This window comes from Olea europaea, chromosome 3, assembly GCF_002742605.1.
Source record: "Olea europaea var. sylvestris chromosome 3, O_europaea_v1, whole genome shotgun sequence".
NCBI classification, from domain to species: Eukaryota; Viridiplantae; Streptophyta; class Magnoliopsida; order Lamiales; family Oleaceae; genus Olea; species Olea europaea.
Window position 1 is genome coordinate 15,700,638 of NC_036239.1, and position 25,428 is coordinate 15,726,065.

At 33.3% G+C, this 25,428-nt stretch overlaps 2 protein-coding genes across 2 annotated transcripts; both read right to left on the reverse strand.

Annotated features, from left to right (window-relative positions):
* Positions 1–8,925: 8,925 nt before the first annotated feature.
* LOC111378969 (loricrin-like) lies at positions 8,926–10,499 on the reverse strand. Its single transcript, XM_023002277.1, has 3 exons — positions 10,186–10,499; positions 9,962–10,034; positions 8,926–8,958 (listed from the first exon to the last, which is right to left on the reverse strand). Exons 1-3 carry the CDS (start codon positions 10,497–10,499, stop codon positions 8,926–8,928), a joined length of 420 nt encoding a protein of 139 aa, XP_022858045.1.
* A 756-nt stretch (positions 10,500–11,255) lies between these two features.
* Positions 11,256–12,055, reverse strand: LOC111391693. Its single transcript, XM_023016944.1, has 2 exons — positions 11,852–12,055; positions 11,256–11,656 (listed from the first exon to the last, which is right to left on the reverse strand). Exons 1-2 carry the CDS (start codon positions 11,969–11,971, stop codon positions 11,384–11,386), a joined length of 393 nt encoding a protein of 130 aa, XP_022872712.1. The 5' UTR covers positions 11,972–12,055; the 3' UTR covers positions 11,256–11,383.
* Positions 12,056–25,428: the final 13,373 nt, after the last annotated feature.

Genomic DNA, 25,428 nt, shown 5'->3' on the forward strand with positions numbered 1-25,428 from the left:
TAAAAATAGTGGGTATCAAGTATCTGTTGATTACCAAACGGAAAAGACAGAGTCGACCTGTGCATTCAATGCTGAACAAATAGAGCAACTATACAAAATGTTTTCTAGCCTCCAATTATCAAGTCAAACATCCACAAAAAATCCCTCTAGCTCATTAGCCCATAGAGGTAATTTTTTGAGCACATTAGAGTCTAAATCTAAAATTCCTTGGATTATTGACTCAGGAGTTTCAGACCATATGACGGATTCCTACAATCTGCTCACTACATACTCCACCTGTGCCGGCAATTTGAAAGTTAACATCGCAGATGACTCACGGTAATTGGTTGCAGGGAAAGGGAGTATAAAAATTTCAGACTCTATAACTCTAGAATCTATCATTCACGTTCCAAAACTATCATGTAATTTGCTTTCCATGAGCCAATTTACAAAAACCTCAAATTGTTTTGCTAAATTTTTTTCATCTTACTATATTTTTCAGGACCTATCATCGGGGAAGACGATTGGCAGTACTAAGAAAAATGACAGACTCTACTACTTTAATGAGGCTGATGTGGGTAAACAAAGTCAAGTTACTATCTTTAATTCTACATCTGTTTCTAGCAATAGTGATATTTTTTTATGGTATTATAGAATGGGTCATCCAAACTTTCAGTACCTAAAACGTGTACTCCCATCAATTTTTATGAATAAAAATTCCATTGATATTCATTGCGATATGTGAGTTTGCAAAACATCAGCGTACATCATTCCCAACCTCCACATACAAACCATCCAAACTATTTACTATGATACATAGCGACTTATGGGGTCCCTCACGAATTCCCAATCGAACTCATGAAGGTGGTTTGTGGCATTCATTGACGATTACACCCAAATTTGCTAGGTATACCTCCTAAAAGACAAATCAAATGTTTGCTCTATATTCATCAACTTTTACTCCATGATCCAAACACAATTTAAAACACAGATTCAAATTTTATGTATGGATAATGGCACCGAATACTTCAATACCACCATGGGTAATTTTCTCCAATTACATGGAATAATTGATCAAAGCTTTTGCGTAGATTCCCCCCCAACAAAATAGGATCGCCGAATGCAAGAATAGACACATTCTAGAAGTTGCTCGTGCATTGATGTTCACTTCTAAAACATGTTTTGGAGGAATGCAATTCTGACATCAACCTACTTAATCAACAGAATGTCGAGTTATACCTTAAATTTCGAATCTCCCCTTAAATAACTTCAAACACTGTTTCCTGCCTCTCGCCTCAACTCCAACCTATCCTTACGGGTTTTTGGATGTACTGCCTTTGTTCATATTCATTCTCATCACCGAGGTAAACTGGATCCTTCAGCTATTAAATGTGTTATGTGCCACGTGATTTATGCAACGTGATTTTTAAACCGCAAGTGTATGGTGTCAAGTTTTGTAATATAGTAAAGAAGTTAGGATGTCGAACTCACAAGGATTGATATTCGAGTAAATTGAGTACTATAATTATTTTAGCCCTCACTTTATTTAGACAATCAAATGTTGAAACGATGTTTTATGCTAAATTAAAATAAATGGGATGAACGACGCAAGTAAATGAGGATAAATTATAGAATTTCTTATCAAATTATGAATGCCTATGGAATGATTTCACGGTACATTCGACAATGTTTTTCAACCGTATAACTATTTCTATCGATATTTCCAAAATTTATAGGCAAGAACGCTAAAGTGATTCTATTTCTCTCTCTCGAGCGCCAAGTCAAATCTATTTCTATATTTTAATTCCAATAACTCTATTCCGAATTAATGATATAAAAATTATCAAGCACGTGGTTCTTAATTAAAACAAGCCTCGAAGATTCGCACCTTCTCTCGAAACCTACGAAATCTAGGTAATGTTGTCTTAGATCACGCCTCAATTTGCCTCTCTCGAGCGCCAAATTTTAGAACATCAAATCAATCAATTAGTAGCCAGTTCATTGAAAGCATTGCGCACAAACAACATAAATAAATAAACGAAAAGATTAATTGAAATAATTAAAACGGAATTCAAACATGTCTAAAGCAAGCTACATCAACCCTAGGATTAAAGTTTAGTGCATAATTGAAAGAATTAACACAAGTAAATTAAAATGAAAGCACATGGAAAAGAAAAAGGAATGGAAAAACTCGTTTGTAGCAACTTGATTTCTTCCCCAAAATTAATTCTTTCAATTGTATTTGTATTTCCAAGCGTGCCCCTTTTTCTCCTTTCTTCCTTCTCAATCCCAGAAGTTTGATCCAATGAAAATCCCCTTCAATTGTTTTGTAATTGTCGACTGTTTTCCCTAGAATTCTCTTGCTTGTTCCCCCTATACGTGGCTGGTTTCCACAGATTTGTAACGTGCGGCTCTCCTCTTTTTAGGTTTTTGGGTGGTATTTATAGTTTCTAGGAGTTTTGGACGGGTTGGAGTCGATTTGGACCGAGAAATATATTTTAGAAATCTAAATTTCCCTTTCTCGGAATGCAGTGCCTGGGCGCTACGATTTGGAAGCCTGGGCGCTGAGTTTCTGTTGGAATTACAGCATTGTGGCACCTGGGCGCTGAGGGTATCGCGCCTGGGCGCCCGGTTCGTCGGAAACGGCATTCTGCGCGTATTTCAGTATTTTCAGCATAATTTTCTCGTTCGATATCCAATTAAAGTGATTCAAGATGCATTGAAAAGCTAATTCAAAGTGCTACAATTTTACTTCAGGTATCATTCCCCAATTAGATCGTTTGCTATGTTGAAAATGAGTCTGAATGTGGGACTAAAAATCCGGTGCAAAACTTTTCGATCGGAAAATGATTTATGATCATATCTTGATTAAATTTGATCTTCATTGCAAGTTTTGATACAACTTTTGATTATGTGCACTTTAGTCCTCGAACTTTGGATCTCTTACATTTTGGTCCTTTCATCCAATTTCGCCAACTTTTGCCTATTTCTTTCATTTGGCCTCTTTTAGCACTTGTTTTCTCCACTTCATCCATCCTTCAAAATAGCGTGACAATCTCATGTTAGCACCTCTAAAATACTCTCCAAGATAGCAAAATCATGAAATTAATGGCATAATATAATGAGTATAAATCACTCATCATTATGATCGGTTATTCCCCTACTCAAAAGGGCTACAAATGCTATGATCCTTCCACGAAAAAAAATATTTGTAAGTCTTAATGTCACCTTCTTTGAAACGACCTCGTATTTCAAAAAAAAACCCCCTTTAGGGGGAGACATTACATGAAGATCGGTTCCTAGACATTAACCTCATTTATCTCGAACCTACATTTACCAACAACCCTATACCACCATCTAGTATGCTATTAACAGAGGACAACTTACAGCAAGGGAGAGATGTAGAAAAACAAAGTAATAAAGACTTGCTGGTTTACTCACGAAAGACAAAATCAAAGTACAAAGAAACCATCACATTCGAGGCACCAAAAGAATCAGAACCGATGATGGATCCTCAAGAAGCTTCAGATATTCCTGACTTACCTAATGCTCTCAAAAAACATACTCGGTTCATCCTATTTAATGTTTTATCTACTAGATTTCGTGCTTTTACATCTCATCTTGACAGTATAGAGATCCTGAGAGATGTTGGAAAAGCCTTGGGAAGTCTTAAATGGAGGGAAGCCGTATTGGAAGAGATGAGGGCAATAGAGAAAAATGAGACTTGGAAGGTATTAGACCTACCGAAAGGAAAGAGACCAATTGGGTGTAAATGGATTTTCAATTTGAAATACAAAGCTGATGGGACCATAGAACGGTACAAAGCTTGTTTAGTTACCAAAGGATACACACAAACCTATGGCATCGAATACACAGAAATATTTGCAACAGTAGCGAAATCGAATACAATCCGGGTCCTTCTGTCCTTAGCAGCCAACTTAGATTGACCACTTCAACAACTTGTTATTAAAAATGCTTTCTTGAATGGAGAATTAGAAGAGGAAGTTTTCATGACTTTACCACCTCGGTTCAGTAAAGCTGATGAAGGAAATAAAGTATGCAAACTTAAGAATTCTCTATATGGACTCAAACAGTCACCAAGGGCGTCGTTTGATAGATTCACAAAGGTGTTAAAAGGTCAAGGATATCGACAATGACAGTCAGATCATACTATGTTCTATCAACACTTCGACGATGGAACCAAAACAACTTTAATTGTATATGTTGATGATATTGTTCTAACGGGAGACAATGTAGTGAAAACTGAAAGACTAAAGAAATGCCTTGCCATCGAATTTGAGGTGAAGGATCTGGGACAAATGCGATACTTCTTGGGAATGGAGGTGGTGAGATCAAAAGGTGGAATTAATGTTTCACAACGAAAGTATGTCATTGATCTCTTAACAGAAATAGAGATGTTAGGTTGTAAATCGAGTGATACACCTATCGAAGCAGGAAAAAGACCTGAAGAGGATGGAAAAGAAGTGGAGAGAGATGGTACCAAAGACTGGTTGGAAAGTTAATATACTTATCACACACTAGACCTGATATTGCATTTGTAGTAAGCCGTGTAAGTCAATATATGCACTCACCAAAAGAAAGTTACTTGGAAGCAGTCTATAAGATACTGAGATACCTCAAGGGATCCCCAGGAAGGGGATTTTTTTCAAGAAAAGTGAAAAAAACCGGAGATTGAAATCTTTACAGATGTAGATTGGGCAGGTTCAATAAAAGACAGAAGATCAACTACTGGCTATTGCACCTATGTGTGGGAAAACCTGGAGGAGTAAGAAACAAAATGTGGTTGCCAGAAGTAGCCCTGAAGCTGAATTCAGGGTTGTAGCATAAGGAATATGTGAAGGGCTGTGGTTGAGAAAACTCCTAGAAGAATTGCATGTTAAAGCAAAATTTCCCATCAAAATCTTTTGTGATAACAATGCAGCAATCCATATTTCACTTAACCCAATCCAACATGATCGTACCAAACATATAGAAGTTGACGGACACTTCATAAAGGAGAAAGTTGAGGAAGGAACCATTTGCATGACTTATGTTCCTACACAAGAGCAAGTTGCAGATATCTTTATTAAGGGACTACCTCGTCGAAGCTTCAACGATTTCATATGCAAGTTGGAAATAATTAATATCTATGATCCAACTTGAGGGGGAGTGTGGAAACCGGATCCTATCAAATAAAGATAGGAACCAAATTGATTGTAGAATATTTACATTCCATAATTGGTGATAGGTATTGATTTCTTTCTTATCTTAGGAGAGTATATTTTTTTCCCCCTTATTTGCCAACTCTTGTACACTTTAAATTGTAAACCCTTTCATTGTATAATTAATTATGAAATAAAAGCACAATTCATATTTCATCATATGGTCCTTCCAACTTCAGACCAATGAACTAGAGCTCATTTCTGTATCTGCGACAAATACTTTCTTTATTACGAAGTCTCCTAATTCTTCTTGCAAACTTTGCAATTGAAATATCTTTCCATCATTTTCCAGTATGCAGCGAGCTTAGCTTGAGAGTCATCTCGCCTTTCCTCTAAGAGATCTAGATTAGCGCGTGTAGCTTCCTCATTTTGCTCTTCATCATATTATATTTTTCTTGCCGAACTTACTCTGATTTCAACCGATACTATGGCTACCATAACATAGACTATATAGAAAAGGTATTTTTTCCTTCATATAGTGGTTTTCATGATAGTTTGGTATGACCATAGGATCTGTGGAACTTCATCGACCTATAACCCATTCGCCATATCTTTGTATTCAATCAAATGCTTCATCCTATAGCACATTTTTTGTACTTTCATTATCTACGTATGTGTGGTAAAAACATTCGCCATCTATAACTGCCTAGATCATGAGTAACTCATCTTCAGCGCTTGTGTTTTTTTTTTCATTTTTAGGCTCAATTGATTTGATTGAAAAAGTTAGAGAGTGTGGATTACCTATTTTCCCAATGGTTTTTGAAGCTATAATTCTTTTAGTACATTTTATCTTTCAGGTTTTGTATTTTTACACATAGAGCAACGTATTCTAACGTCAATGCCTTGAGGTCCTCCGCCTTCTTCTTTTGCAAATGACAAAGCTGAGTGAAGAACTAATTTTCTCGTAGTTTCTCTATGATATCCTCTCGATGATGCTTTGAGTTTACCTTTGCATTGGTTAGGACACCACCGATCTTTCGGCTTTTATCCTCTGATGCTTTAGCTACTACTTGATTTTCCTTTGCTTGGCTTATTTTTACAGATATTAAGGAATCCTCCATTTTAATAGACTAATTCTTAATTTTTTTTGGTTTATACTTCTCTCATACGGCGCCAATTTGTCGACGATAAAAATTATATCAACTTGTTCCTCTCACCTTGTCTGGATTTTCACCTCCTTAACTCAACTGTTTTGATGCTCAAACTTGAGTAAGAGGAGAAATGGCTTTTGTGATGTAAATATTTGAATTTTACATGGATTTTTTTATGTTAGGTGGGATTATTTATATATTTTCCTCAAGGTTTTGGGACAATCCAATCATTGAAAGAAATTTGATAGATGACCTCTTATTGGCTAGTTTGTAACCCAGTCTATTATAATATCAAGTTTTAGTTATTAGCTTACGTGTCTTGCATTCATTGACTATGAAGTCATGATTTAAACACTCACCTACATGCACCTTAATAACGATTTTTGGTCAGCTTGGATCGAGGAATGACTCACTTATATTTTGTGTGAGCCTTTCATGCATTTATATCCCGCACATCACTTATGTCTCGCAAGTAGAGGATGAAATTCACGGAGTGTATTCCTTGGTTCAACACCACTGAAACACAATTTGTGAACAATATTCTATAAGCAATATACGCATTTGAAAAAAAAAAAATCTACACTGTTTCAAATTTATATCATTGCAGAATAATACAAATACAAATTAAATAATTTAAAAAAAAAAATTGGAATCCGCACCCCCGCCCCCCAAAAAAAAAAAAGATGGAGGACGAAAATGAATGATTCTTTTTCTTTTTTAATTTTGACTTTTAATTATATATTTGTGATTAATTTGTAATATTTTGAAAATTTAGGACTATTGTTGCAATTAATTATTTATCATTTCATTTTTGTTTTATTTGAATCGGAGGGTAAAATCGTCTTTTTATTAAAAAATGGATGAAAAAGACTTATTGCGCAATGACATTTGAAAATAGGAGCGAAAATACCAAAAAATGAAAAGTAGAGACGTTTTTCATAATGACATTGAAAAGTAAGAATGTTTTATGCTATTTGCCCTATTTCTAAAAGCACTAATTACTAGTGCCATTGTCTTTACCTAACATAGTATGGAAAAAGAGTTACACTACACTGACAAAGGGTGTTAACAAAATTTGATAACAAAATCACATTAATACCAATTATTTCAAAAGTAGATTTTTAAATCGTTTGAAATTAATGGCCTGAATTTTGCCAATACTTTTATAAATCAACTTTGTACAAGTAACTTTATTGATGGAAAATAGATACTGCCCATATCCATGTCCATGTCTTTTTCCTCTTCTTCTCTTATCCAATTATGTTTCTAATTTTTTTTTTTTTTTCATGCATCAAGTAATATAGACAACTATTATGCAAATAACGATCTATCTTGTAACAGCAAATACAAATACAATGTATAGAATTTTGTTGGTGCTACATCAATCAACGATTAAAGATTGAAGTACCATTGATCATACTTAACAAAATCAATGATGAGATTTTCCTTAGTAATTGCTATCGGAGTTCGTCAGTGATCATTGATGGTATTGTTACTTATAATTCCGTCTGAATCTCCCATACATATCGATCTCCGTCATAATCTTTCTTATAATACCGTTGACAATCACTAAGTAAACTTTTTGTAGTGATTATTTACTGCAATGACTTTCTTTTCTATTATTTTTGAAATATCAACTCATCGATTTTGCCTAAGACTACCCCAAGTTTCTCGCTCGCGTTCTATATTATAGTCACAAAATACAATAACTAAATACAACATACACACGAAAGTTGACGGAAAATAATGAAATAGACAATTTATTGAGATAAATTTTAATCATATGGTTTTAGTTTTAATCTTTTTTATATAATAACATATATATCTAGTCAACATTGATTAAAGAATGCTGAGCAGTATAGCAAAGTACCAGAAAATTTCTCATTTTTCAGAGAAAAAATAAGAAAAATCATATAAAAATGAATATGAAATAAAATATAAAGATGTAATTCTACTAAATTGACGAATAATTATTTTTAAAAAGAAATATTAGTTACTAAAGGTAAATTATAAGTTGATTCAAATCTTTGTTCACTCTGTCGTATTTGCATCAATTTGTTGTTGTACTTTTTCGCTGTAAAACGATGCTATTGTACTATTAGTTTGACTTTAACTAGGGATTTGAACAAAGGAATTAATCATTATTATTTGGGGATGCTATGTGTACATAATATTTTGTACATAATGGTGTCCTCCATTCACATGATGGACCCTACAAAATATTATGTACAACAAGATAAATTCTTATTATTTCCCTATAGAACACCAATTTTAGAGATTGAAATGATACATTGAGAGTCATTTTTTTAAACTGGGATTTGTAAATTTAGTATATATATACATTTTTTTATGAGAATGGAAACAGCTTTGAGATTGTTGCATCTCGTGTCTTGATTTTATTTGATACACTTCCATTTTTTCTTTTTGTTACTTTATATATTCGTTAAGAATTCAGGTTGTCACAATTGATATCAGAGCGGGTGTATATATATATATATATATATATATTAGTTGTTTTATTATTAATTACCTATTATTACCCCTACCACTACCGCCACAATTACTACCATTGCCGCAACCGCAGCCGTAACCACAACCACCACTATCACCAGGGGCGAATCTAGGATTTCGATTCAACTAGGGCGGCTTTGATCATTGGCCGTTGACTGTCGATAGTCAACAGCCATATAGCGATATTGTTTATTAATATTAAATTAAATAATATTAAAAATTCTTCGATCTATATATAAATATACTAAAACGTAAAAATCGTATATTTATATTATATTATATTTTCATACAATCCGAAATAATTTAAATTACATGATACATAAGATTTCTTTGTACTATAAATACTTGACAAATCATTTGCTTGACTAAAAATAGTTGAAAGTTTAGATACACCACTACAAGAACTAGATTGAAAATCAGTTGAAAAAATCATCCCATAATCAATATGAGAATTGAACGTTAATCAAAGATTAAGAGTAATTAAAATTAATTTTAAAATATAATTAAAGTTTTAATTTCCAATTCTCAACACCAATTCATCATAAATTATAAATTTCCCAATTTTTCATTATCAATTTTCATGAATCACATATTCATATTTCACGATACTCAAATTAATTTTTAATATCACAATTTACAGTAAACAAATTCTCAAATAAATTAAAACTCAATACTCATAAATAATATCTTATAAATTATTGAAGCATAAAATATTTAAAACGACGGAAAAAAACCCTTTCCTAAAGTCTTAACATATATTATTTTGTTAAATTTAGATTCAAAATTCAACTATTGCCATGATAGTTAAGCTTCCAATTATCCTAATTCTAGAAGTTATAGGTTCGAATCCTCTCCTTAGGGAATTAATTTTTGTAAATATTGTAGAAATAAAAATTTTGCACAATAAAATGGAGGGGTAAAAATCGAACTCAAGACTCACAATATAAAAAAGGAAGCTCTAACCAACCAAATAAAATAAAGGTTTAAAAACAAAATGAATTACTAGTTATATAACCTAAAATTTTTATCTATTATTAAAAAAAAAAATAATAAAATAATTTTCTCCCCGACAAATCCAGTTAGGGCAGCCGCCCTAGCTGGCCACCTACTAAATCTGCCACTGACTATCACTATTATCACTACCACCCAAAACACTACCATCACCCCAACACTACTACTACCAAAACCATGGGCGGATCCAGGGACGGCTGGGTCGTGCTGCAGCAAGTCCCTTCGGTCCAAATGTCCATTAAAATAAAATAAAATTAAGGAAAATATTTATTTTTTTTAATGTGCAATATATATATTTTTTATACTTATTAGCCGGTGTTGAATTTTTTCTTGGATCCGCCACTGACCACAACCACCACTACCACAACTACCACCCCAACACTACCACCACATCCACAACTACCAACCCACCACTACCACAACCACAATCACAACCGTTACCCCCACCACTACTAAACCCACCACCACCATCCCGGCTACCCCCAAAACTACCACAACCACAACCACAACCACCACCACCACCACTACCACAACCAAAACCGCCCCCACCACCACCACTACCACTAGTATCAGTTCCACTACCATCACCACAACTACCACCACCCCCACAACTACTACCCCCACCAGTACCAGTACCACCACAATTACTACCTCTAACCATTATCACAACCACAACCACAACCATCACCACCACCACAACCACTATTACCACGTGTACCACTACTACTCCCACTACCACCCCCACGACTAATACCAATATTTTTGATTAGCAAGCTAATTTATAAAAATTAACAAGATATGTTGGATTATTTATTAATGATCGAGTTCTAAACTAAATGAAATAGCTTCTCAGAGTTCAAACTTTAAGCAATGGCAAGAAACATACGAGCAATGTAAGAGACAATGTTGCAGCAACTAAACAGATAACGAGCAATTCACATCTCAATTCAATACTAAGAAAGAGGGAGTTGAATACCTATTATATTTTATTGATTTAAGATTGGACAACGGAGTCCATTTTTTGATCGACAATATTAAAAAAGATGAAGTGAAAATCCTTCCAAGTTCTGTTCGAATACTTGCGTCTTTCCATTGTCCAGAAATATAACGTAAAATGAATTTAGATAGCACTAAAAATGACTCAGTTTGTCAATTGTCCTGTCTAATACCGTCGATTTCAATACAACAAACATGTCATCATTTTCAATGAATATCGGTTAGCCTTCTTGCATGAAATAAGCTAATAATTGAAAGAGAAACATTAGCAGAAAGAAGAAGCATTTGAAAAGGAAAATGGAATATAGGATTCATCCTCATCAATTTCTTCAAAACATCAAACAAGGCTTGATCTATAATAAGGCATCACATTTCAGAAGCTCTTGCTCTACACTACAGTGTACTCATATTGTATAGATAGTTTGTAGTAATTAGTCAAGAAATGCACCTCTAGATTAATTTTGTCCCCAAGCAGATTCCTGATTAAATCCCGAAAGGATATCTATTGATTCTCTTTTGACTTGTTGGACAGAATGTAGGCGCGCGATTTACTTCACGAGAGTCGGAAGTCGATCAATTGTGGAGTGGGGGATGGGTCTTTGGTGGTAAATAATCCAAGTTAAATCCTGGATCTTTTTGTCCTCTTTTCTTATGAGGCATTCTCCAAGACATAGACTGATCAGTTTGAGTGTCACCTGGTACTATTACTCTCTTCTTAGTACTTGTCTTGAGATTGTATTCCTCTACTTTCTTTTCCTTCAATGTGGTTTCCTTTTTGGCTGTTGATATCGAAGATTTCACGTCAGATTTAATTGAAACCTTAGCGAGATTGAACTTGTCATCGTTCTGCATTAAAACCACGAGTCACAAAATCAGTAATTACGATATTTGAAGAATGTTTGGTACAATAGAGCGAACAAGAGTATACAAGATAGCGAAGAATGGCTCTCTTCTTTAATCATCGTGTCCACTCGTATTCAATCCAATGTACTAAACTAGCCCCGTATGGCTAAATAATTGTCATTAGCAACTTGAACAAACCTCTGTAGTAAAGAAAAATCTATTTGTAGCCTCCTTGTTGATCACACCAAAATTTCTAGCATTGCATGCATGGAGAGAAGAACATAAAAGAACAAGAACAAGAGAGGATATGAAAGACATTTGTACCAAGAAATAAACAAACAAAGAATTAAATAAGATTTTGGAGTACTCAATGGATTCTTTTGCAGAAGAGTAACATTAACAATTTTTCATATCGGCCGAGCTCAAGATCAACGTCATGAAAACCTTATATTTTCCGAGGGGTGTTCTATAATGTATAAACTAAGATGAAAAATGTGGATATGGATAGGGCCTCACATAGATCACCCACAACCGAGAAACTGAAGCAAGCCAATTGCTTAATGTTTAAAGAACCAATGAAAGATTTTAAAAGAGAGATTTTCTTGAATATATATACATATATGTATGTATATGTATTTAAAAGGAACAAAGAGATACAAAAAAGCAAGAGCCTGTCCATTTGTTTCCACCAAGGAACTCTAATTCCTTGTCTTCTGCATGACAAGTTTTTGTGTCCAATAGCATACCCCTACCCCTACCCCTACCCCTACCCCTACTCAACCCCATTCCCCATCCCCACGCCAACACTCCCCACTATGCATGTTTGTTACATTGGGAAAATCTACCTCGACCAGTGATAAAAAGTGAGAAGCCTTTTTAGGATTAAGAAACACCAAGACAATACTTGTATGTCTTGTACCCTACATTCTAAATTTAAGGAGTGATTAATTAGTTTAGTATTCAAAGATTGCATGATTTTATACTTTGAAGTGATCAAAGAGCAATTATTTTAAATTAATTAGTTAGAGTGGAAATCCTGCTAATCAATGCTACTTTCAATTAAATTAACATGGTTAACACAATTAGAGTTCAAAACGCAACAACTAAACCACTTCTTTGAAATTTATCTTTTATCAAACTATAGACAAGTCCATATTCCGAGAGGCCATCAAATGGGCTGACCAATCTGGAGAGCCGGATCATGCGCGACCCAGCCATCAAAAAGAAATATTGTCGGGCCCAGTTTCTCATCGCTACTCGCGAGTCTTATAAAATCTCTAGCCGTGCTGTGTCATGAGTCATGCTAAGTGCAAATGATCTTGTATCACTTTTATGTAAATACGAAAATGGTGCCATGCACTCGTATGTTTCTTGAACTAGTCGAAATTATATCGAATCTCTACAAAAGTGGGCTAACTTGTATAGTTCTACTCACTACAACAAAAGTAGCTTTTGACAGCATTCATTTAAAGCGTGCATATGAAGCATGCTGTAAAAATAGACTATTTGCTGCATGCCTTAAACGTCTGTTGTAATAATTTAATTACTTAAAGTATTTATAGTATACATTTTGGGTATGTCGTAAAATTGAATATTTACGACGTAATTTTCAAGCATGTCGTATAGATTGATAAAGAGAATATATGTAATTTTTAAATTTTTTAAAAGATGAAATATTTCCGACGTGCGATAATATATGCCCTAAAAAAGAATTTCCGATACTGATATTGCACGCTGAAAAATGTAAGATAAAAAATGAGATTTTTATGGCTTGCAATTGTGCATGCCATAAAAAAATAAGATAGAAAAATGAGGTTGCTATGGCATGCATATCTGAATTCCATAACAAAATTTACCCTTTATTATTATTATTTTTTATTTCGCTTTCTTATCTTTCTTTCCTTTTCTTTTTCTTTTCTTTCCTTTTTGTTTTTTCCTTTCTTCCCCAGGATCCGTTTTCCTCCTTTTCTTTCTTTTTACTTTTTGTTTTGTTTTCATTCTTTTCCTCACTGCCTAATCGATCTTATTTACATATTTCATCTTGTAGCATCGTCATCAGTCGGCCATTCATTGCAGTCCAAACCATTATCCCTTTTGCAAAAACCCTTTTCTCTCCCCTTCTCCACCAAATCAACTCCTTTACGATTTTCTCGAAATCAGAATGTACATCTGTGTCTGCTGATTGTGGTGCTAGAGAATCTCGGAGCAAGCTTTAATTATTTACAGATTGTTCGGGTCTAGAGTGTTTTTGGTCTCTGATTGGAATCAATTAATGGCCATGAATGTGATTTTTCATGAAAATATATTTCGATGTAAAATCGTTGCAAGTGTATGGTTCGTTAACAATTAATAAAATGGATTTTAAGTGTGAATATTGTCCCACAATGATTGATTTAGTTCAATTTCTATTACGGTGACTTTAACGAAACAATAGTGAGGGTGTTTGTTGTGATATAAATTATAACTAAACTATATTATGTATGCAATTATAAATGCTTTAACTAACTAAATGCAAGTTGAAATGTTCTAAAGAATAATAAATGTACTAGGATTGCAAATCTACATGCAATAATCCCTTTAAATTTAGTTTTATACTTTGACAACACGGTTGAATTTTGACGAATCAATGCTCCTATTTTATACAACAATCTTTCTCGAGAAATGTTGAACCTATTATCATATATAATTCGACTATATTTCTACGACGGATGTGAACACACAAAAATGCATGAATTTTTATGAACACTTAAAGATTCATATGGAGCATGGCAGTATATTTTTATCCCTTATTGACCCTACGACGATTTTACCATGTTGAGCCTATTCTTCTTCTTTCGAATGCATGAAGCAAGCCACCAAATCTTCACAATCACGTGCACAATAATTGTGGAAAAAATAAATTCATATAAACCAATCAAATTCCAAAAACGTGTTCCTAATATCAACAATGTAAAATTAAAGATTAAAAAGTCATATCATATGGTTCGTTATTCTCTTAGCACAAACAAATCTAACCTAGCATGATGAAAAGAAGAAAACGAACTGAATAATAAAAAAAATACATCACCAATTTCAATCTTGAATTGCATTTGTGCATTTTGGTGTCAATCTTTACGTTCTTGCCTCTTTTCTTATGAACGTCCCTAGGGCTTTAAAAGACATCTTAAAATTTGATTTCATAAGAATTTCAGTAAGATAAAAAAACTAGAATTTTTGGCTTTGACTGCCTAGACAAAACACAAGCAGTTGCCCAATCTAAACTTTTAAGCCTCAGTATTTGTTCTTCGTGATTAGGCGATCGCTCGGCCTATATAACTGGGCAGTCGTCCAGTTATATTAACTTTCAAATGTTGCATTTTAGTCATCGAACTCCGTTTTCTCATTTTTTGACCTTTTTTTTTCTCATATCTTCTTTTTCCAATATTCTATGTCTTCTATGAATTGGCCTTCAAATCTTTCACATCTTCATTTTGTCTTCCAAGTCATCTTTTGGTTATTTGCATTTTGGTTAAAATTTTATTTTCATCCATTTTGGTCCTTTTTTGCTTCTTTTTCCTAGATTCTACTATATTCATCAATGTTTTCTTACAAAATATAATTTATATAGAATTAAACCATGTTTCAACATATTTGTCAACAACTATTCATATTTTGTGGTCAAGATAAAGTGTATAAAATGCACTTATAAAACCTTCCAAACTTGAACTATTGTTTGTTCTCAAACAAAACTGTAGCTTAACTCAATACAAAACATGGTTTGACAAACTGCTGTGTCTTAAAATTGGAATTCAGTAATCAACATAATGGAAAGTTTCAATAGTACCAAATCAAATCAGCCTCCACCTGTTATTTGATAACCTGACGTGTGTGTGTAAACTCATATGAACGTATCAAGCGTATCATTGGTTCAAATCCCAATCTGTAGTGGTCAAGTACTTTCTTTCTTTGCTCGAGAGATACACATCCCAAACTTATTTTTTTCACTCAATTTTCTCAAAGTGGGTTCTAAGGTTGAAATTTAGTTAATTCTATTCCTTATCCTCTCTTAGTTTGAACAGACCTTACTATTACAAGTTCACCATTCAATAAGTGGATGTTCTCCTATTTTTGATTACTTCAACCTTTAAGAATAAAACTAAGCTACTTGCTCTCATTTAAGGTATAGTTTTATCAACCAAATGTCTTGGGGCTTAATTAATGCAATTGTGTCTTTTCTCACTTATACTTATTTTCTCTCTTTTTTTGTTCTTTTTTGGCATCTTCTTATTTGCTTTCTATATAACTCATGTTGCGACTCCTAAGTCAGTTGACCTTAGGGCACTAGGTTTTAAATCCTTCCCCTTATTAACTTGAGTTGTAAAGGCTTGAGAAGATGATTTTTTTATTAGTTTCTCCACCTCGTGCTTTCTATATGACCCTCTTTAGTGAGCTTTAGGCCGGTGACTTCCAAGCCAGTTGACCTTAGGGCACCAGAGTTTCAATTACCTTTAGAGGCTTACTTCCTCGAGTCATAAAGGCTTTAAGAAAAATATTATTCACACACAGATTAATGTTAGGCCCCTTTTCTTTTAGACAATTAGTTTCCATAATCAACCCCTAACTTAAGACTTTTACGTCATCTTCACTTCGCTGGTTTTTGACAATCTACACAAGATAATTTCTTGCACGAAAACTCTACTCACCTCAATGTTCCCTTGTAACAGCTCAACCATCTCCAAATTACTGAAACAATGGATTATGGATAAGTACAATAGAAGTTTTTTAGGGTTAACCTATTATGTTCAACTCTTTTCTAAATAATGAATCAAATCACCAACTTAACAAGTAAAACATGAGTGTTGTGCAGAGAGAATGTCAAATTTCACATAAATAAGTATTGGCTACTCTAATCATGCACTTTTTTCACTATCCCTAGTCCATACCTATTCCAACATTCAACATTATTGGCGGCAAGACTATCAAACCCACACAAGCACACAAAATAACAAATAAGAATAAGTAAAATTTACTATTTTTTTATTTTCATTTTTTCATACAGAAAGCAGTAAATTATACACAAATATCAATGAATGCTAATGCTGTTGTAAATATTATGTCATTCCAAACTTATATAAAACACTGTCCTTAATGTAAACGCAAAATTAATCAAAACAAAGTAGTAAAGATCATAAACTCCTTGGGGTAGATGCGGATAGGTAGAAGGATCAGGTTGGTCCAATTAGTAGATATCATGACAACCACCATTTTTTTTTGTTACTAGGCTACAATTTTTTGTTTCAAGAATTCAAAATAAATACTAATGATAGCAAATAAGGTTATTCATACCAAAAAGAATTATAATCTTCTGATATTAAGTAGATTGAAATCTAGGTACAACTTTAAAAATGCATATCATACCAATGTAAGCTCAATGTAATACTAGGATGTTAATGATGAGCCTAAGTAAATTGAATTCAATAAGTAAACATGCCAAGTGACTAATACCAGTCTTAAAATGCTACTTAATTTTTGTTAAAAATCATTAAATGCATAAGTTTCTAACCATGACCCTAAATATTAATGCAATCTCTAAACATACGTGTAATACAATAGCGAATCAAAATAAGTGGAAAGTGATAGAAAAATGGGTTGCCTCCTATTAAAAGCTCGATTTATAGTCTAGAGCTCAACTTTTGATACATGTTATGGCACTTTGAATATATCCTTGAAGGCCCTGCTTAGTTTGCTCAATATGACTTTTTTCTATACTACAACATTCATCCATATTTTAACCTTACCATTCTTCAAGTAGTATGACTCTCCCTTATCACATGTTTCAAACTCAACAATGTAGACCTTAATCTCCTCATAATTTCATTTTTGCACGTATGGCGGATTTGTCTCCATATATATTGCACAAACCTTAATCTCACTGGAGTCAGTGTGAGTGGATTGAAAATATACAATACAGGCCTCGTAAGCGTCTAATGAATTTTACAACTGAAATGTTTCATGAATTACTCTGTCAACCACCTCAATCTGGAAATTGCTGTCTAACTCAAAAGGATATTTCATCACTTTGAACACGTTAAAAGAGACAAGCTCCTAGCCCAACTTTATAATTAATTGATCTCGCTGTACGTTTCTAGTAGCCAAAAATTGTCGACCCAAAATAAGTGACACATCCTTGTCTTTCTCCATATCCAGAATGAGAAAAATCCGTTGGAAATATAAGGATGTGCTAGCTATAGAGTTACCTTAGTTGTCTTAGCTTCCTCCAATCCTAGTTTTCTGAAAACAAAAAGTGGCATCAAATTAATACTAGTACTCAAATCATAAAAAAGCTTTTTCAAAATAGCAATTTCCTATAGTACAAGGTACAGCAAAACTCCCTAGATCGTTTACCTTTGGAGGCAGCTTTTTTTGAATTCTAGTGCTGCATTCCTTTGTCAACATAATAGGAAAGTTAATGCACGGTTTGGGGGACAACGAGGCATATGAAGAAATTGGGGGCCAGAGGCTTGGAACGGGCCAATTTATTTTGTGCTCGTCCAGCTTGCGTTTGTTGGATAGGATGTTCTTCAAGAATTTGGCATAGTTGGGTATTTGGGTAATTGTCTCAACCAACGGAATGTTTGTGTGAAGTTTCTTAAAAACCTCCAAAAATTTTATGTATTGTTGATCCATCTTATGCTTCTTCAATCTCTGAGAGAATGAAATTAGTGGCTTGTATGGTTTGACATGAGTGATTGCTTTTGCTCGCGATGTATTTGAATTCTCACTAGTAGTTGTCTCTTTGGTTTGGTCAGTCTGCTCTTCATCAGAAGAAAGTATTGTTTCTTTATCTGCACTTGGTCTCTTCGCATTTATCTTTGGTAATTGAACCCCAACTCTCATAGTAATTGCTTGAACGCGCTTACTGGGATTCACTTCAGTATTACTTAGCAGAGTAAATGGTGTCTTTCCTATCATAGAAAGTGCTATTTGTCCCATGGCATCTCCTGGTTCTTAATTGTAGTACCTTGATTTTAGAGAGTTGTTTGGGTCTTACTCAATAATTGGTTATTTGGTTCCATGCACTTATTGGTCTTTTCAATGAATTTCACAAATATCTCTTCCAACTGAATTTTCTGCTCCGGCTGAAATTGTTCCTAAAGTCTATCCTGATTTTGAAATTGATTTTGGTTACCACCTTACAAGAAATTTGGATGCTCTCTCCAATAAAGATTGTAAGTGTTTGAATTTGGATTGATTTGTTGACATTGTCCCCATTGAGTATACTCTACCTGTTCCATTCCCCGTGATAAATTGGGAATTCTGCTGTATTGTGATCTGCTCCACATTCTTTAAAACTTGGTTTCTGTAGTTGTATTGCATTTGCCGAATGTGACATGATTTCTATCTTATGAAATAGGGAGTTTATTTTAGAAAATAATGCCGAGTAAGTGTCTACCTATAAACCCCTGACGATTTCTTCTAAACTACTCGCTCAGAGAACCATATGGTTGAAGTAGTAGCCATTTTCTTAAACAATTATAATGTTCCATCGACTGTTCTCGTAAATATAGAGCCATTAGATGATGAATCCACCATAATTTTGGAAGATGGAAGTAATCCTATATTAGAAAAATCGAATTTAGGTTTTCTTGTCGAAACCATGTCGTGGACACTTTCGTAGCATGTTCTTGGACCTATTCCAAGCCTCATCAAATGCTTTAGATTCACCTTGACTAAATACAGATATGTCATGCCTCAGTTTCACTACCTTGGCTGGTAGGAAAAACTTCGTACATAATTTATGAGCTAACTCATTCCAAATAGTTATGCTTGCAACGGGAAGTGAATTCAGCCATTCGAGTGCTTTATCTCATAGGGTACGTGAAACTTCCTCAATCTAGTATCATTGTCTGAAATTCCTTGATACTTGAAGTGTTGACACATATCCAAAAATCAAGATATATCTGTGTGTAGATTCTTATTAGCCATTCCGTAGAATTGATGCACATTCTGAAAATAGTTGGATGAATTAATTTTCAATTGGAAGTGTGGCTACCCAAATGGGGAATGCAAATGCTAGATTGGCTTTGGACAACTAATGATGCTATGAAGTTAATCACTTGCTCGATTTGCTTATTAGCCATTGGTACTTGCTGTTTTTGTTGTGCTGCTCTTGCCTCCCTTTGCCTAAGATGAAAGGATCGTTCAATTTCTGGATCAACAGGAATCAAGTCACTGTCAAGCGACCTTCGTGTACAAGACCCAAATGAAGAGCAATAGTAGCACTTAGATAAACTTGAGTAGAAAAACTAAATAAAATAAAAGTTCTGATTAGTGTCAAAGTAAATAAAATCAAACTAAAACTCAATCTCTAGCTATGGCACCAAAAACTTGGTCATGAAAAATATATTTCTATGTAAAATCACTATAAGTATATGGTTCGTTAACAAGTAATAAAGTAGATTTTAAATTTGAATATCGTTCCACAAGGATTGATTTAGTTCAATTTCCATTACCGTGACCTTAATTGAAACAATACAAAATGAGGGTGTTTGTTGTGATGCAAATTATAACTAAACTAAATCACGTATGCAATCATAAGTGATTTAACTAACTAAATGCAAGTTCTGTTTAAATGCAAGTTGAAGTGTTCTAAAGAATGATAAACATACTAGGATTGCGAATCCCCATGCAATCATCCATGTTAAATTTAGTTTTACACTTTGACAACACGGTTGAATTTTGACGAATCAATGCTCCCATTTTATTCAACATCTCTCTCAAGTATGTTGAACCTATTCTCATATATGACCCGACTATATTTCTATAACAGATGCGAATACACAAGAATGCATGAATTTTTATGAACACTAGAAGATTCACATAGAGTGTAGTGGTATATTCTATCCCCTCTCAAACCCTTGGACGATTTATACCATGTCGAGCATATTCTCCTTCTTTCGAATGCATGAAACAAGCCACCAAATTCAGACAATCACGTGCACAATAATTGTGGAGAAAATAAATTCATATAAATCATTCAAATTTCAAAAACGTTTTTTAATGTTAAGAATGTAAAACTAAAGATTAAAAAGTCATATCACATGGTTTGTCGTTCTCCTAGCATACATAAATCTAGCCTAGCATGGTAGAAAGAAGAAACCAAACTGATTAATAAAGAAAAGACATTATCAATTTAAATCTTGATTTGAATCCTTGTGTCTTGATGCCAATCTTCACATTCTTGCCTCTTTCCTTATGGACATCCCTAGGCTTTAAAAGACATTCTAAAATTTGTTTCCATAAGAATTTCAGCCAGGTAAGGAAATCAGTATTTTTTCGTCATGATATGCAAAACTCGTGCAATTGCCCAGGCTAAACTTTAAGCTTCGGTATTTGTTCTTCATGGTTTGGCGATCGCCTGGGTATTTGTTCTTCGTGTCAAAAACTTTAAGCCTCAATATTTGTCATTGAAAATATTCACTTAGTTACATGCCCTCAGCATGGATCTCATGTAAGATCACTTGGAGCTCTTGAAATTGACCGATCATAGTTTTGGAGTCGGCAATTGGAAATTTAGGAAACGGCCTATCACAAATTTCTTAGCACTAGCATCCTCAGTTTTGTATTTTTGATCGAGAGACTTCCAAAGCTTCTTTCCACTATAGACATTGTGTAAAGAGTCAGTGAGTCCATTCATAACATAATCCCGACATAAATATCTGAAATATTTCAACCCATCTATTACAATGATGACTAAGTTGTCAGTCTCATCCTCTTTCATGCTCACTCAAGAACTTTGCAAGGCCAAGTGTGGTCGGATAATATAATATATTTTGCAATTACCTCCTGAAGTTCAACTCATTGAATATTTCCATTTTTCTCCGAGAATAATAGATGTCAATATCGTGGGTTCACAATAGTAGGCCAACAGGCCACAACATTGGTTGTGTCAGCAACGATGGCTTTACCTGCCATTGTTTTGAAATACCTAATAAATTTTTTAATTTCAAAAAGAGGAAAATATGCTAATCTTCTACTTGAAAAATATGTTGTTTTTTCAAAATCATTTGAAAATTATGCTTATTTTCAAACACTAAAAATTAATTAGCTTTTCCAGCTACTGATTAACATTCTACAGATAATCTTTAAAGAGGATTAGAGGGGTCTAAGCCCGGCCTCAATAAGTCCAGCTTTCTTTAAAAATATTCAGTTCCCAAAGTGGTTGGAAGGGTCACAAATGGTCCCACTTAATATGCAGCCTTCTAAATAGAACTGTTTTGAATCAAAACTTCTAGTTTTCAAAATTTTATAAATTTTGTGGGAGAATATTATTTTCACCATAATATTTCTTTGAAATTTAGCAACTCCTTTGTCATTTGAGAAGAATTTCTTTAAGATATTAGGAAAAAAAAGAAAAATAGGAATACTACTGGAATTATAAAATAATTGAAAGAAATGTTACAGTAAATAGAGTAACAATAAAATATGAGAAAGCTTATTGTTGATGTAGTAGCAGTATTAGATGGAATCAAGAACCGTATTACACATAATTTTCTTAAAATAGATTAATCTCCCACTGTAGTACAAGATGACTGATAACTTCTGTTTCTTAGGATACAAGGTTGAACGTGACTAATTAGCATCTCGTCACTATTTTAATTGAACTAAGAATGCTCACAATTCTGTCACCAAGTTAGTTTTCTAAGCTATTTAGAATAAGACTCTTGAAAATAAAGAGAGAATAGAGAAACTTACAGAGAACTTAAAGAGTTCTCAAAATTTGATATGTGAAATAAGGATGAGAATACCTCCTTATATAACATTTGGATGGGAGATGTTTCAAAATTATTTATTTATTTATTAATTTTACATTAACACAAAAAGTGTTACAATAGCCATTAGGGCTTTGTAACTACTAATTTAATTGAAAAATTACCTCATAATTTATTCCAATTCAATGGAAAATTAACTAGAGTGAATTTGAAATCAAAATTGTAGTTATCACTCATTCACTTTTTTCCAACAATGATTTGCTTTTATAGGCCCTGGAAAAACCTTAGTTTTTGCATTGTTGTCATGATATTTTTTGCGGCCATAATCTATAATCATTTCTTGAATGATCAAAAGAAGTCATATTGTTTAGAGTTAATTGTTCCAATGATCTCTGAACTTACGTTCATGTCTTCAGTTATTCACTGAAGTTCAAAATGTCGAGTTTTGACCATTAAATTTGAGAAAATGTATGTTACTATTATAAATGTTAAACTTTGAAAAATGTAGAGTTTACAGTGAGTAATGTACAACATTTTTCAACATTCAGCTGTCAAAACTCCACATTTTAAACTTTAGTAAGCAATCGAAGATATGGACCTAAATTCAATAATCAAAACTCGACATTTTAAATTTAAACGACCAATTAAAGACATGGATTTAAGTTCAGCGACCATTAGAACAAATAACTCGTCTAGTTCTTCTTTAACTTTCCTTTGGGGTAAACCCAAGAATTGCTGACAAAATGGGGTTTGTCACATCGCGGAACATCTTTTAAAGTGATTGTCTTGATGTAAAATTGGCTAAGTTGATGGTTTCAAATAATGAAGCAACTAGAAAGTCCTATAGACTCTTCCCAATCAAAATTTTAGCCCCTGTTTGGTATTGATTTGAATCGAATTTTAATTTAAGTCAAAATCAAATGATTAATATTAACCACATATTTCACAGGTTCTACAACTTTTCAATAACATATTTCAAATTTTTTATTTTTATTTTTATTTTTACCAAAATCCACTACAAATCTAATTTTAATCCCCACCAAATAGGGGACATCAAATGTGATATCATCATTGAATGTCATGTTGTAAGCCCCGAGATCCAATTCTCACATTTGCTTGTTTTCCCGGTTTCCCTCTTGATCATTTGCTATAAAGTTGAACCCCAAAATTTTAGTAAGATAAAAGATTAGTTGTTGGAATCATATGCAATAGTTTATAAGATGTTCTTGATTTGTGTTCATTTTTAGTACATTACTTCAGAATAATTTCTTAGCAATTTTATTACAATAAATCCGAAAATCTCCAAGATTTGTACATTTTTTTATTATTGTTTATCATGGATTCAAAAAACATTAAGAAAATTTACTAGAGTCGAGAAGGGAAAGGAAGAAGAGGAGTCGGAATCACCATGAATGGCAAAGAAACACCTTTGCCAAAAAGCACATGAACTTGATCAAGAAACGATTAATTTGTACTGTTTTTGTTATAATATTGCTATAATTTTTTTTTGACCAGACTAATTATGTTCTTGATAACTATTTAGATTAACATTACATTTTGAAATATTGTAATGGACCGCATTCAATACTTTTGTTTATTGAAATTATGTATAACATGATTATATGTATTGATACAAATAATTTTCTTCTTTAATTATTATGAATTTGCTCGTAATCAAATACATATATTTTTATAAAAAAAATTAAATTGATATTTACGACATGCACTAAATGAATGTTCTAAAAAGATATTATCTTTTTACAGCATGCGGGTGCATTTTGTAATATTGGCACCCTTTTATATATTGGGAAAATTACATGTAACACTAGTAAAACAATAATATTTCCTATTATATATGGCATCTTATTTTTATTCTATATATATTACATTTTGAATAGAATAAATTAAAACTGAAAAGGAACATAATACAATAGGTGGATTAATTTGGAAAGCATCAATTACGGTCAAGATAGTTTACCCAAAATCTTGACCTTACCTCCAAAAACCCATATAATTTCTCTCTTACCTTTTTGCAAAATCTTTTAATGCTCTCATCTTTCCTACAAATTTAGTATTCTCAAATCAATTAATCAACAAAAAGGAAAGAAATGAGACCACAAATCGATCTCCTTACCTTGCACGCATAATTAAAAAACACAAATAATTTGTTTTTGTTTTTTTACGAAACAGGAGATGTTTACTGTGATGTGAAAATACTTTTATTTTGGTATTGAATAATTGTTGTGCACCAGACATGTTGGGAATGAAATATTTGGACGAAAACCGCGACGGTTAGAATACGCCACCTTTTAGAGTAGCGCCAACATGATATCTTAATGCTTGATGTCAACTATCAAGGCTTGTGACTGCAACGGCTACAAAAGCAAATTTGATGAGTTGGTTGAAGACAAAGGTGTGAAGATATTGATTGATCCGAAGGCCCTCATGCATGTCATAGGAACCAAGATGGATTTTGTTGTCAACAAACTCAGATCGGAGTTCATATTCATCAACCCAACTTCTAAAAGCCAGTGTGGCTGCGGAGAATCTTTTTATGATAGTGAGCAACTCGGATGCAGCTAAGAGCAGTGCTGAATCAGGAACATTTCTAATTTATAAGGATTTCAGTCTTTGAAAATGCTAGAAAAACAATTTAGTTCGTATTTTGGGAGTTTTAATTTGGTCTTATTACAATAAAGTGTATGTCAGATGTTCTTATTTGCTTTGGTGATGTAAATTTTGTTGGTGAATTCGCTTCAATACATGAATGATGTAGATAAATGAAACAAGAAATTTCCTCATTTTATTTCTGTTGACTAATTTTTCCTGAGGATGTTTTTGGTCATATTTTACATTAGCTTTTCTTAAAAAAGGAAAAAAAAATTGTATGATGCCTTTCTTCATTAAGATTTAGTATAACATAAATCCTACATTTTCACATCCCGAACGATATTATTGAATGTAATGTATATGTTTACTATGGAATCTGATATATATATATATATCAGATTCCGTAGTTTGCAT